Source organism: Cottoperca gobio, chromosome 20, assembly GCF_900634415.1.
Source record: "Cottoperca gobio chromosome 20, fCotGob3.1, whole genome shotgun sequence".
Lineage (NCBI taxonomy): Eukaryota > Metazoa > Chordata > Actinopteri > Perciformes > Bovichtidae > Cottoperca > Cottoperca gobio.
In genome coordinates this window covers 12388783-12401171 of record NC_041374.1, presented here as the reverse complement: position 1 = coordinate 12401171, position 12389 = coordinate 12388783, and the positions used below count along the sequence as shown (strand labels likewise).

General features: G+C 41.6%; 1 protein-coding gene across 1 annotated transcript; it reads right to left on the bottom strand.

Moving 5' to 3' along the window:
• Positions 1–487: 487 nt before the first annotated feature.
• Positions 488–10878, bottom strand: LOC115025324 (myosin-6-like). Its single transcript, XM_029457451.1, has 37 exons — positions 10675–10878; positions 10409–10552; positions 10160–10316; positions 10049–10076; positions 9844–9949; positions 9677–9769; positions 9379–9442; positions 9181–9279; positions 8993–9096; positions 8772–8910; positions 8534–8652; positions 8284–8433; positions 8034–8204; positions 7620–7929; positions 7448–7518; positions 7163–7368; positions 6604–6727; positions 6378–6514; positions 6042–6297; positions 5714–5956; positions 4998–5174; positions 4769–4914; positions 4588–4678; positions 4111–4500; positions 3704–3830; positions 3457–3575; positions 3180–3376; positions 2872–3055; positions 2574–2739; positions 2343–2467; positions 1915–2223; positions 1629–1832; positions 1254–1550; positions 1064–1168; positions 874–969; positions 636–770; positions 488–516 (listed from the first exon to the last, which is right to left on the bottom strand). Exons 1-37 carry the CDS (start codon positions 10876–10878, stop codon positions 496–498), a joined length of 5814 nt encoding a protein of 1937 aa, XP_029313311.1. The 3' UTR covers positions 488–495.
• Between the last annotated feature and the right edge of the window lie 1511 nt (positions 10879–12389).

Sequence of the window (12389 nt, the reverse complement as noted above, 5' to 3'; positions counted from 1 at the left end):
ATTATGGTGAAATAAATTCTTGTGATTGGAGCTCTTTGACCATCTAGTGGTGGCTGAGTGCAGTTCACCTCAATAAACCTGTGAGGATTAATTCCACACTGTTTGATCTACCATCCTGGAAATCGCTTGATTATAGAGTTAAATACTGTATGCAGGTCTCAACCACTTGCAGCTGTTTTGAGCCAAAAGAAGAGCAGGATTGAACTCTTCCGTTCTTCTCATGTTGAAACATGAAAAGCAACAATGTTGTGGTTTGGACGCTGTTGTCGGGAGGTGCTCCATGAGTTCTTATTACAGATAACACCTCACAGTGCAGGCCTCTACTTTTCATTTTGTCTTTGTGGTGCAGTGATTCACTTTTCTTTAACTCTGTTTCACATACAGGACACATGAACAAAGTGGTGCATTCATTTATTCTTTATTCCACTCATGTTGCATGGAGAATAAAGAAACTAAAAAACTACAATCTAAGTATTGAAGATCCTGTTCAAGGCTTCACTCTTCATCATGTGCTTTCTGTAAAAAGAAAAAATGTTAAATAATCAGATTTTTTTTCTTTCTGAAAATCATTTAACTCTGCATTGCATGATTCCAAGATGTAGTTAAAAGTTGCTTTATTCTTAATGATTACTGACCTTAGCACCAGTGTCACGGCTCTTTGCTCTCAGCTTGTTGACCTGAGACTCAGAAATGTCAGCCCTCTCCTCTGCTTCCTCAAACTCATGCTGTAACTTGCGCAACTTGCCCAGATTAGTATTGGCCTGTTCCTCCTAAAACATCAAGATGAGCGTATGGAAAGTTGTTATTGAGCTGACTCATTAAGAGGCAGATGGACCATATTTCAGTAAATGAAAGTGTAGTATTTTTACTTACAGCCTCTTCTGCACTTCGCTTGTAGGATTTAACTTTCAGTTGCAGTTTATCCACCAGGTCCTGCAAACGGCTCAGATTCTTTTTGTCCTCGTCGGTCTGTTAAGTTAGTACACAAAACATTGATTGATAAAGCATAACCTTTTATCTTTTGGTGAATGTGTATCACAGAGACAGGGTCTGTAGCGTGTACCTGGTAGGTGAGCTCTTTCATGCGCCTCTCGTACTTCCGGATACCTTTGATTGAGTCAATGTTTCTCTTTTGCTCTATATCCACCTCATTTTCCAGCTCTCTCACCTTGAAAAGAACATTTACAGAAGGAGCGTATTAGTGTTGTACACTGGTGCTGTTAGGCAACACAGTGGAAGTTAGAAATACTCACCCTGGCCTCCAGTTTCTGGATATGCTTCTTGCCACCTTTCATGGCTATTTGCTCAGCTTCATCCAGACGGTGCTGCAGGTCTTTGATGGTTTGTTCCATGTTTTTCTTCATACGCTCCAGGTGAGAGCTGGTGTCCTGTTCCTTCTTTAGCTCCTCTGCCATCATGGCAGCATCAGTAATGGCCTTCTTCGCCTTCTCCTCAGCATTTCTGCACTCCTGCACCGCCTCCTCAGCCTCATTCTGAAGCTGAGCTGTGTCACTCTCAAGCTTCTTCTTCTGGTTCAGCAGGCTGGTGTTCTGCACAGAATCATTTACACTGAGTATCTTTTGTAAAATTAGTATGCAACATGAATATACTGATCTGATTTGACATACCTGAGAGCGCAGCAGCTGAACTCTCTCGCTGACATCCAGCAGCTCCTGCTCAGCCAGTTTACGAGCTCTCTCAGTCTGCTCCACCACAGACCTCAGCTCATCCAGTTCAGCCTGCAGCAGGTTGTTACGTCTCTCCACAAGGGCAATGTTCTCCTTCAGATCATCATTGGCACGAAGAGCATCATCCAGCTGCAGCTGTGCGTCCTATTCAGAAAGATATTTTGGAAATCTTTAAATCTTTTATTTCAATAATTAAAAGAAGAGAGACACCATGTATCTGTCGTACCTTCAGGTGAGCATGGGTGGCCTTGAGCTGCTTCTGAGCCTCTGCTGCCTGCCTGTTGGACAGGCTCAGCTGGATCTCCATCTCATTGAGGTCTCCCTCCATCTTCTTTTTCACCCTGAGAGCCTCGTTTCGGCTGCGAGTCTCAGCATCCAGCGAGCTCTGCAGAGTGTCCACCACTCTCTGATGGTTACGTTTCGCCTGCTCCAACTCCTCGTCCTTCTCAGCCAGCTTCCGCTCAATGTCAGCCTTCACCTGGTTGAACTCAAGCTGTGCTCGCAGGATCTTGCTCTCCTCATGCTCGAGGGAACTCTGTTAAAAAGAAAACAGTAAATCATGAATATCTTTCAAAGCATCAGAAAGGTAATTTCAGTGAATTGATTAATGAAAATAATGGCATATGCATCAGACAACATTTTATATTTGTTCACCTCAGCTTCCTCCAGAGCAGATTGTATCTCCGCCTTCTCCTGCTCCAGCTGTTTGCGGATCTTCTCCAGCTCGTGGATGGTCTTTCCTCCCTCACCAAGTTGCTCAGTCATGTCAGAAATTTCCTCTGTTGTGTGCATATTCACATTCATTTGTTTTACTCTTGTCACAACCTCCCCACTGTTATATGTGTATGTTTAAAGGTAAATCATGTTTTAATGCTATATTGTTACCTTGGAGATTCTTGTTTTCTCTTTTGATGGTCTCCAGATGATCCAGAGATTCTTCATAAGAGTTCTTCAGTTTGAAGATCTCAGTGCTGAGAGAACGAGCTTCTTTCTGGGAACTTTCCAGCTCAGTCTGGGACTCCTCATACTTCTGCTTCCACTCAGCCAGGACCTTATTCAATTGTACATTAAATAATGTTATGTTATCAAATCATACACACGTTCAATTCATACATTCAGAACTTTATTCTGTACTAAAGTATAATTATCAGGAAAGAGCTGCTGTCATTTCATACGTCATTACCTTGTCAAAGTTTCTTTGTTTCTTGTCCAGAGCTGCAGCAGCAGCATTAGATCTCTCTACATCCACCATGAGATCTTCAATCTCAGCCTGAAGCCTGTGTTTGGTTTTCTCCAGGGAGGAACATTTAGCGTTAGCAGCTTCAACAGCTTCTTCTGCATCCTGTAAGCGTTGAACTAGCTTTTTCCTAATAGCAAAAATGCAAGAATGAAATTATTACCTTAGAGATAAAATGGGAATATCATGGTCAAATTTAGGAACTGTCTCAAGATGGATCTATATACCGTGCCAGTAATTGACTGAATCCTTACTTTGCGTCCTCCAGCTCCTCAGTTCTCTGGATGGCATCAGTTTCGTACTTGGTTCTCCACTGAGCCACCTCAGAGTTTGCTTTGGACATGCTGCGTTGAAGCTCAGCTTTGGCCTCCTGCTCCTCCTCATACTGCTCCCTCAACAAATCACAGTCATGGCGAGAAGACTGCACTGCATGGGCAAGTGCATTCTTGGCCTTTGATAAAGAAACATGAGGTCAAGTAATTTAGCAAGTAGACATCAGGCTCTGTATTTTAAAAGCAGTGGATGAACTACCTTGACTTCCTCCTCCAGTTGTCTCTTGAGGTCTTCAATCTGCTGAGTGTAGGACTGCTTCCCTCTGGTCAGCTGAGACACCAAAGAGCACTTCTCCTCCAGCTGCCTCGCAAACTCACCTGTAAAATAAAGGTTTGTCAGCCCCCGCATCAAGTTGGTGTATCTTTCTTCTCTTAACATAATTCTATTGTAACTTGTGGGTCTGCATGCTCTAATCTTCTGAGATGTTTTGATAAAGACTGATTACCATTTTCAGTTTGAAGCTTTGCTTTTTGCATTGTGAAGTCATTGATGATACGCTGGCCTTCCTCCGATTTCGTCCTGTATTCAATCATCTGATCCTCCAGACTGCGGCACATTTTCTCCAGGTTGGTCTAAGTTAAATGATTCATGGTAATATGTAATTCATAGAAGGTATACGACCAAAGCATATTTTCTGTATATTATGTCTTTAAGACAGAAACCAGTTATCTTAGCTGAGCAGATTGCAAACAGGGGGAAACAGCTAGCCTGGCTCTGCCCAGATACAACAACATGTTGTCTTTGTGCGATCCACGTTAACCAGTTTCAAGCAGTGCAAGAAAGTGAACACAACATATTTCCCAAAATTTGAAAGCATGCCTTCAATGAAGAGTTGTTTTTGTTTTGTCTTACCTTAAGTTTGGCAATCTGCTCCATGTTGGACACCACATCATCCAGCTCCAGTCTAAACTCGCACTTTTCTTTCTCCAGCTTCTGTTTGACTCTTTGCAGGTTGTCAATCTGTTCTCCCAGATCAGCCACGCTGTCTGCGTTTTTCTTTCTAAGTGAAGCAGTCGTAGCTTCATGCTGTAGAGTGGATTCTTCAAGGTCTCTGCGCATCTTCTGAAACTCGGCCTCCCTCTTTTTGTTCATTTCTATCTGGACAGAAGTGGCTCCTCCGGCCTCCTCCAGCCTCTCACTGATCTCCTCCAGCTCTCTGGCCAAGTCCGCCCTCTGTTTCTCCACCTTGGCTCGGGCAGCTCGCTCGGCCTCCAGTTCTTCTTCCAGTTCTTCAATGCGAGCCTTGATGAAATTCATCATATGATTATAAAGTTTGAGTAGGAATTCAAATAATGAAGATAATAAGATAAAACCTGTTTGTGCAGTTACCTGTAACTCCTTCAGTTTCTTCTGGAGTTGAGCACCCATGGCCTGTTCATCCTCAATCTTACTTAGCTGCTGGCTGAGTTCAAAGTCTTTTCTACAATTAGTGGCAAAATGGTTCATGTTAGTAATCAGCTGTTGTTGCATAATGGCCATTGTGTTTGTGATTGAAAAAGATTAGTTATACTTTTTGAGTTTTTCCTCCAACTGCTGCTTGTCATTCTCCAGATCCATCAAATTTTCTAGGGTTAACTTTAAGTCCCCTTCCAATTTTCTCTTGGCTCTTTCCAGATCCATCCTCACTTTCTTCTCTTGCTCCAATGACCCTTCAAGCTAACATACAACACATTCCAAACATTTCCCATAAATTGTCTCTTCAGAACTTGAGATTTAGTCGCAAATACCATTATACTCACGTCATCAACTTGCTGCTCCAGCTTGGTTTTGGCCTTGGTCAGTGAGTTGACTTTGTCCTCCTCACTCTGCAGGTCGTCCAGCGTTTGCTGATGAGCCTCCTGAAGAGCTTTCTTCTCTTTGGTCAACTTAGCAATGATTTCATCCAAAACTGACATCTCTTCAGTCATGTTTTTAACCTTAGAAAAACAGATTGCAGTTGATGTCAGGAATATAGAAACATTCTTCATTAATACAAGTGACTGGTATTTAAACTTGCAAAAACTGATAGCATTTAGTTGCCTATTTACACATCATGCAGACACAGAGCAACATAAACATTTATTGACACGATTATTAGATGTTATGTTATTTTGGCCACCTGTCAAATGTAAATCCAACATTCGCTCTGGTTCAGTTATTTATTTTTTATAAGCTAAATTCTTCACTAGTTTTACCAGCTAGTAGCTAACTTTATTTGTCTTTGGTTAGTGCTGGGCAGGTATAGCCTATAGTGGGTTTTTAGATCTTCTTTGCTCTGAACAGCAACTTTTGTGCTGAAAACAGTTGCCGGCTGTGGTCTGAAGTGAATCAAAACAGTAAAGTTGTGGACTATGAAACCAAAACAATGAGCTGAAAGACGCTAAAACGTTCTTTAGAGCTGAGAAGAACTGCAGTCTGGTGATAGTTCTATGTGGGTTTGTCACTGCCAACCTACAATTATATGTGCTTTCATTACCTTGTTCTCTGTGGCATGCTTTTCCTTTTCCACTTTAGCCAGAGTCAGCTCCAGATCATCGATGTCCTTCTTGAGTTCTGAACACTCGTCCTCCAGCTTCCTCTTCTTGGCAGTAAGCTCTGCATTCATCTCCTCTTCATCTTCCAGTCTTTCTGCCAGCTCTTTGGATTTGGCCTCAAGCTGGATCTTACTCTTGATCAGACCCTCACAGCGCTCCTCAGCATCTGAGAGATTGTCTTGTTCCTGCAGACAGTAGATTTAACAAATGTTGTTATTCATCTAATTTTTGCAAGTACAATGCTGTATCAGATAAACTGAATGATCTTACAGCTTGAACGTGGAGCTGAAGGTCGTTCTTCTCTTGGAGAAGTGTGACCATTTTTTCCTCCAGTTCTTTCTTTCGGGACTCAGATTTAGCATAAGCCTCTTTGAGCTTCGTAAACTCCTCCTTCATGTTTGCCATCTCCTTTTCATTCTCAGCAGATTTCAGCAGAGGTTTGATCTTGAAGTACATCTTCATCCATGGCCAATTCTTGACACTCATAAAGGCTCGCACATTCCACTGGATCACCAGAATGGAATCCCTGTAGACAACATCTGTAATCTTGAATCCATTTTTCACATTGCCTGTTTTTACAGTAAATGTCAAAAGTAAAGCACCAACCTGCGCTCAACAATTTTCTGGAACTCAAGTCTGGCGAGTATTCCTCTGGATCTCGCTTGAATTCCTGTGATGATGAGAGAAAGACGATCGTCTCTCATCTCCTCAAGAAGACCAAGCAGACCAGCTTTGAAGAACACCTGAAATTTACAGAGAGTTTTTTGTTACCTCTCCCTGGCACAATTACTTATTCCAGCATTGAACCCTTCTCTTTGTAAACAGAACCAACCTTTGTGTGTCCCAGTTTATACTGCTCATGGTCAATATCCAAAGAGCCCAAAAGTTTTTCTGCTCCTTTCTTATTATCAATGAACTGTCCTTCAGGGATAGCATTGGGGTTTAGAATGCGATATCTGAAATCATATAACCATAGCATCATTACAAATATTGAATGCATTTAGAAATTAATAGCAGACACTCAAGCATGCCCACTTTGCCAGGGAAGGGGATCACTGGAGGGCATCCTGAGGCCCTACAGGTATTGTCACGGCCGGGTGCTGAGGGGAATGGCCGACTGCATAGAGATTATCAGCAGCAAACAACTCCACCCAACAAGGAAGGAAACTGGCTTTGTTAAGGAAGGGGAGAACCCACAGCAGCACTCAAGATCATCAAGTGATTCCACAGAAAACAAACACACTACCTACACGAGTTAGGGCCTCATCCTTCCCGACATAGTTACATAGGCGAGGGTGTTTGATGGTGAAAGAACCCCAGGTTACATCCCTTGTGTCCAAGTGCATTGCAAGATTTGTGAAAGAGCAATAAATAAACGTTGCTTTTCTTGCCTTTGTTTTAAGTCTCCATACTGAATCCTGTTGGGGAATCCCTTCCTGCAGATCCTGATGCCTTCCAGCACACCGTTACAGCGCAGCTGGTGCATGACCAGAGGATTCTCCATCGCCCCGGGAGTCTTGGTCTCATTGGGGATGATGCAGCGTACAAAGTGGGGGTGAGTTGACCTAAGATTGGTCATCAGTTTGTTTAAGTTCTCCTGTAAATGAAGACAATAAATATTAACAAGTCCCATATACCACATGTAGGACATATACCTAACCTTAGAGATATTTTACCCTGTGCAGTGCAGATACAGTCTGGAAGGAAGAACCTTTCTTCTTTCCTCCCTTTCCTTTGCCTCCACCATCTTGGGATGTATAGAAGTTGTAAATATGTAAGTGTAAATCTCCTTTTTGATATTTTGGACAATTTAAAGATGAATAATTAGTGTGATCAAAGTTCCCTTACCTGAATCTGAACTAGAATACCCAGCAAACAGGACAGCCAGTAACTTCAGGCTGGACTTCTGAAACAGTCCAACCACGGTCTCATTCAGTGGGTCCTTGTTCTTCACCAGCCAGTTACCAATATTGTAATCAACAGTACCAGCATAGTGAAGCAGGGAGAAATGAGCCTCTGGTTTCCCCTTAATCACCCTGGGCTTCTGGAAGTTGGGACTTTTACCCAGATGGTTGTCATACAGTTTGGCTTTAAATGTTGCATCACTGGCTTTAGGGAACATGCACTCCTCTTCAAGAATGGACATGATGCCCATGGGCTAAAAGAAGGTATTGATTAGAATTAGTTGCATGTAAAGCTTTCACAAAGAATAGCTAACATTTGTCACATTCATTCTGAAATCCAATTTAACTCTGCACCAACCTTCTCAATGAGTTCAATGCAGGCTGCCAAGTCCATACCAAAGTCAATGAACACCCACACAATGCCCTCTTTCTTGTACTCTTCTTGTTCAAGCACAAACATGTGGTGATTGAAAAACTGCTGCAGCTTCTCATTAGTATAGTTGATGCACAGTTGCTCAAATGTGTTGAACTATGAAGACATTCAAAGAGAGAAGTTAGAGAATGTATATATTTTATACTCACCACTCCATAAAACATTTTATACTCACTTCAAAGATCTCAAATCCAGCAATGTCCAGCACACCAATGAAGTACTGGCGAGGTTGCTTTGTATCCAGAGATTGGTTGATTCTCACCACCATCCACAAGAACATTTTCTCGTACACTGACTTGGCCAGTGCACCAATAGAGTAGTTCACCTAGATAAGTGCATACAACCAATGACATTAAAATGTGATCTCACATTGTTCTTCAAATCCCTGATGAACTTCAGTGCAGTGTCTGTATTATTAAACTTACCTGCTGCACATTTTGACCTTTGGTGACCCACTCGTTGCCTACTTTCACTCTTGGGTGACACAGGCCCTTGATCAGGTCCGCAGAGTTCAAACCCATCAGATATGCAATTTTATCTGTATCTGTAATGGATTTTGTGTAGGAGAAGCATTTATTACATTATTTTGTGTCAAGAAGGCTTGAATTGGTGGTAGATATATGGAATATATGTAAACTGTTCTTTCTTGTGCTGACTCTTTACCCTCTGTGCCATCAGGCTCTGCCTGCTCTTCCCTCTGCTTCTGCTTGAACTTCATGTTTCCATGATGCATGACGGCACCAGTCATCTTGTAGATGCCGTTCTTCTCCTCTTGGGTAAAGCCCAGGACATCAAAAGCTTCCTAAAACAACATAAATTACATTTGATTTAGTTGTGAAACTTTATGTGTGCAGTTTTTTTAACAAGCAATATGTTTCATTTACATCAGTAGCCATCAGCTCTTCTGCATCATCAATGGAGGCTACAGTTGTCTCTCCTTGGGAGATGAAGGGGTAGTCATAGGGGTTGTTGCTGATTAGCAGCATATCTGTCAAAGAAAACAAGTTTCAGTCTGTGTGCATTTTGCACTTCTTTAGGTTCAAATATATTTTATGTTTCCTTCAGCACTTACCCAGCAGTTCTGGTTTCTTTTGGGACAGAATCTGGTAGAAGATGTGATAGTCTCTTTCAGCCTTGAGCTGATAAGTGACACGAGATTTCTCCAGCAGATCTGACAAAGAATTACAATGAGATGATGTGATATAGTCCACATTCTCCCAGGGTATTGTACTGCACAATAAAGATGTTTATGTTTTACTCGTATGCTTACAAGTCTCAATGTCAGCAGAAGACAACTTTCCACTTACACCAAAGTGGATTCGGATGAATTTACCCTGTGAGAAGCAAGAAAAGGACAATTAGATTGAACCATTCAAGTCCTATATTTGGTTTTAGTGGACCAAAATCCCCTAATGTCTTCCAAACTGTTTTGAAACTCAACTGTGAGCTGTGTTGAGATTGAAGCATCAACAGTGGCCTGGGAGGAAATGTAGATTTGGGGCACTGTTGGGCACCCGATCCCAATCAGGGAGTGTATCTTTAATAAAATGAGTAATAAGGAAACTCACAAATCTGGAGGAGTTGTCATTTCTGATGGTCTTCGCATTTCCAAAGGCCTCCAGAGCAGGGTTGGCCTGGATGATTTGATCCTCCAGAGTGCCCTGCGGATTTAATAGATGCAAAAACTTAGGCCAGAACATTTAACATTTATCATATTATGTCAAATCAAACCAACCTTTTTCTCCTGAGCAGCATCCTTCTTCCCAGAAACAGCTGCGATGCTAGCAAAGTACTGGATGACTCTCTTGGTGTTCACAGTCTTTCCTGCACCAGATTCTCCTCTGGGAATGAAAACAAATGTGTGAACATGTGTCATTAAGACAAAACATAAACTCTGTTATTCAAATTGGAATCAGTCGTTACTTTTATGAATTACTTACGTGATAAGGACAGACTGGTTTTCTCTGTCTGCAAGATTTAAGACAATGTTCAGTTATCTTTAAACGTTTGGATGGGCATCAGAAATGACATCTACAAAGAGCTGAACGTACCTGACAGCATGTACTGGTAGGCGTTGTCAGAGATGGAGTAGATGTGAGGAGGAGCTTCACTCCTCTTCTTCCCTCTGTAGGCATTGACCACCGCCTGGTCGTACACTGGCAGCCTCTTGTAGGGGTTAACAGTCACACAGAACAGCCCAGAGTAGGTCTGTGGACAAAGACACATAAAACAACTCTTTTCTTATTGGATTTATAATTTCATACGGTGGGAAGACCAGTAGATCTGTGGTCATTACTCACATAGATCATCCATGCAGCATAACGCTCTTTGAGGTTAAACAGCACAGCAGGTTCATGGAGGAAGGTGAACATCGCCATGTCCTCGATTTTATCAAACTTTGGCGGGTTCTGAGGGTGGATATCTTCCTCCTTGTGGACTACAGTCTGAAATGATTTAGCACAGGGAATATCTCAATTTAAATTGTCGTAAAAGTCATCAAAGTATAAGTTCACAGTGTCACAACTACTTTCCCACTTCAGTCAGTGTAAATATCGGACATACTTACTTTTCCAAACTCAGTTTCAACAGTGACTTTGTTTCCATCTCTAATGGTGACTTTGGCTTTAACGTACTCCACCTCAGGGTCGGGCACAAAACATTCCCTCTTTATGTCAAAGACTCGAGTCTGGGCCTCCAGACGCTCCATATCGGACTTCCTCAGAAACGAAGCGGCGGGCCCAAACTCTGCCATGAGAGCATCGCAGGACATCTTGAAAGCTGTGAACCGAGAACATGGTTTGAAAACATTTTGATTGCATTGTCCCTTAAGTAGCACTTGTATAACTTCTGAAGAGAATATCACAGACATTATCGTAAAAACATCCCAGTATTAAAAAACAGTAACTGCAATCACCTATGAACAATGATGACCAATTATTTCAGCTGAGGTTTTTTTAATCAGCTTGATGTAAGACATTTGCACATAGTTCAGAGAGGGTTCTGAAGCTACCAGCAGACACAGTAATGTTATTTTGAGTCTATTCATTTTCGTATATTGATTTAATTTTGAAAAACTAACCACATAGAACTATTTACCTGTTTCCTCTTCCTCTTACACTTGATAGAAGTTGTGTGTTTCTAGAGAGAAACAATAAAATTGTAACCATTGTTTTCAATATGTGACGTGATAGTTGAGTCACGTGTAAAATGTTTGTGTACTTACCTGCAGGTGCTGTGTTCCCAACCTTACTCCTCTTTCTGAACCCCTCTTTATATTCATCCTGGAGGCAGAGCTTTGACACGCAGCCAACCTATGAGGGACGAGAAAGAAAACAGAGGACCCTCACCAAAAAAAGAAAGATCTGTATTTGGAGATAAAGGTGTGGACAACAATAGCTGTCCCATTGGCAAGGGAATTGAGCCGGTTTTAGATCGGCATCTTTTTTACTTTTCTCCTTCAAGTGACTGAAATGGCAATAAATTATAACTATATTTATACGTATGAATGATGTTATTTTCATTTTATTAAAACATATTTCTTAGCCAGAAATGTGTATGTAGATCTATACCTGTTCTCAAAAATATTTTTATGTGTTAATATTAATGACAAAAAAAAGATTCATTTAAAAAAAAAAATGTTTTAACATTTTCTTATATATATATATATTTTATTTTTTACTTAAGACCACTGCACATGTTAGTCACTAATACAATACGCACTGTCTGGGTGTCTACAGACTAGTATTGTCTGACTTCTATTGTCCTAGGACAAAGATAAACTTGTGAAATTTTGACTTGGATTCCTTCTCCTGGTCCTTGTTGTCCCAGTGGACCTCAGCTGACCCTCCTTCATCTATAATAAGAGATTGGGTATGACAGCTGCCTGCGTTCACTGCCCATACTGTAAATACATATATGGGTCCTACAGAGCACTTATCATGTACATATTATCAATGACAACAGGCCAAGGCTTGTAATTACTGTCGCATTAACAGAGGAGATCCTTAAAGCTCCCGTTTATTGAGTGGACCACCTGAAGACCTCCTCAAGAAGCACCCGAGCCCTTTTGACTTTAACAACTTAACACATTCAACCTCAGACCTTGTAGGTCTTGACAGCTGCTTGTCTGCAACCAGCGTACCATTTGTCAGCACATCAAGGGCAACACTGTGGCTGTCATTCCCAGCTGTCTTGTGTCCTTCTGCTGTCAACACTTATGATGGAGCATCATGAGCCTTCTTATATACAGCAGGGGTCCTTGTCTGTTTGTCAAGTAGGGAC

What these genes read in the sequence shown, in the direction of transcription:
- LOC115025324 (XM_029457451.1), bottom strand. Translation starts at nt 10,878, where the DNA reads ATGTCCTGCGATGCTCTCATGGCAGAGTTTGGGCCCGCCGCTTCGTTT. An exon ending in AGAGCCTGATGGCACAGAGG is followed by an intron (nt 8,653 to 8,771) that starts GTAAAGAGTCAG and finishes AATCCATTACAG; the next exon opens with ATACAGATAAAATTGCATAT. An exon ending in AGCGAAGTGCAGAAGAGGCT is followed by an intron (nt 771 to 873) that starts GTAAGTAAAAAT and finishes TTGATGTTTTAG; the next exon opens with GAGGAACAGGCCAATACTAA.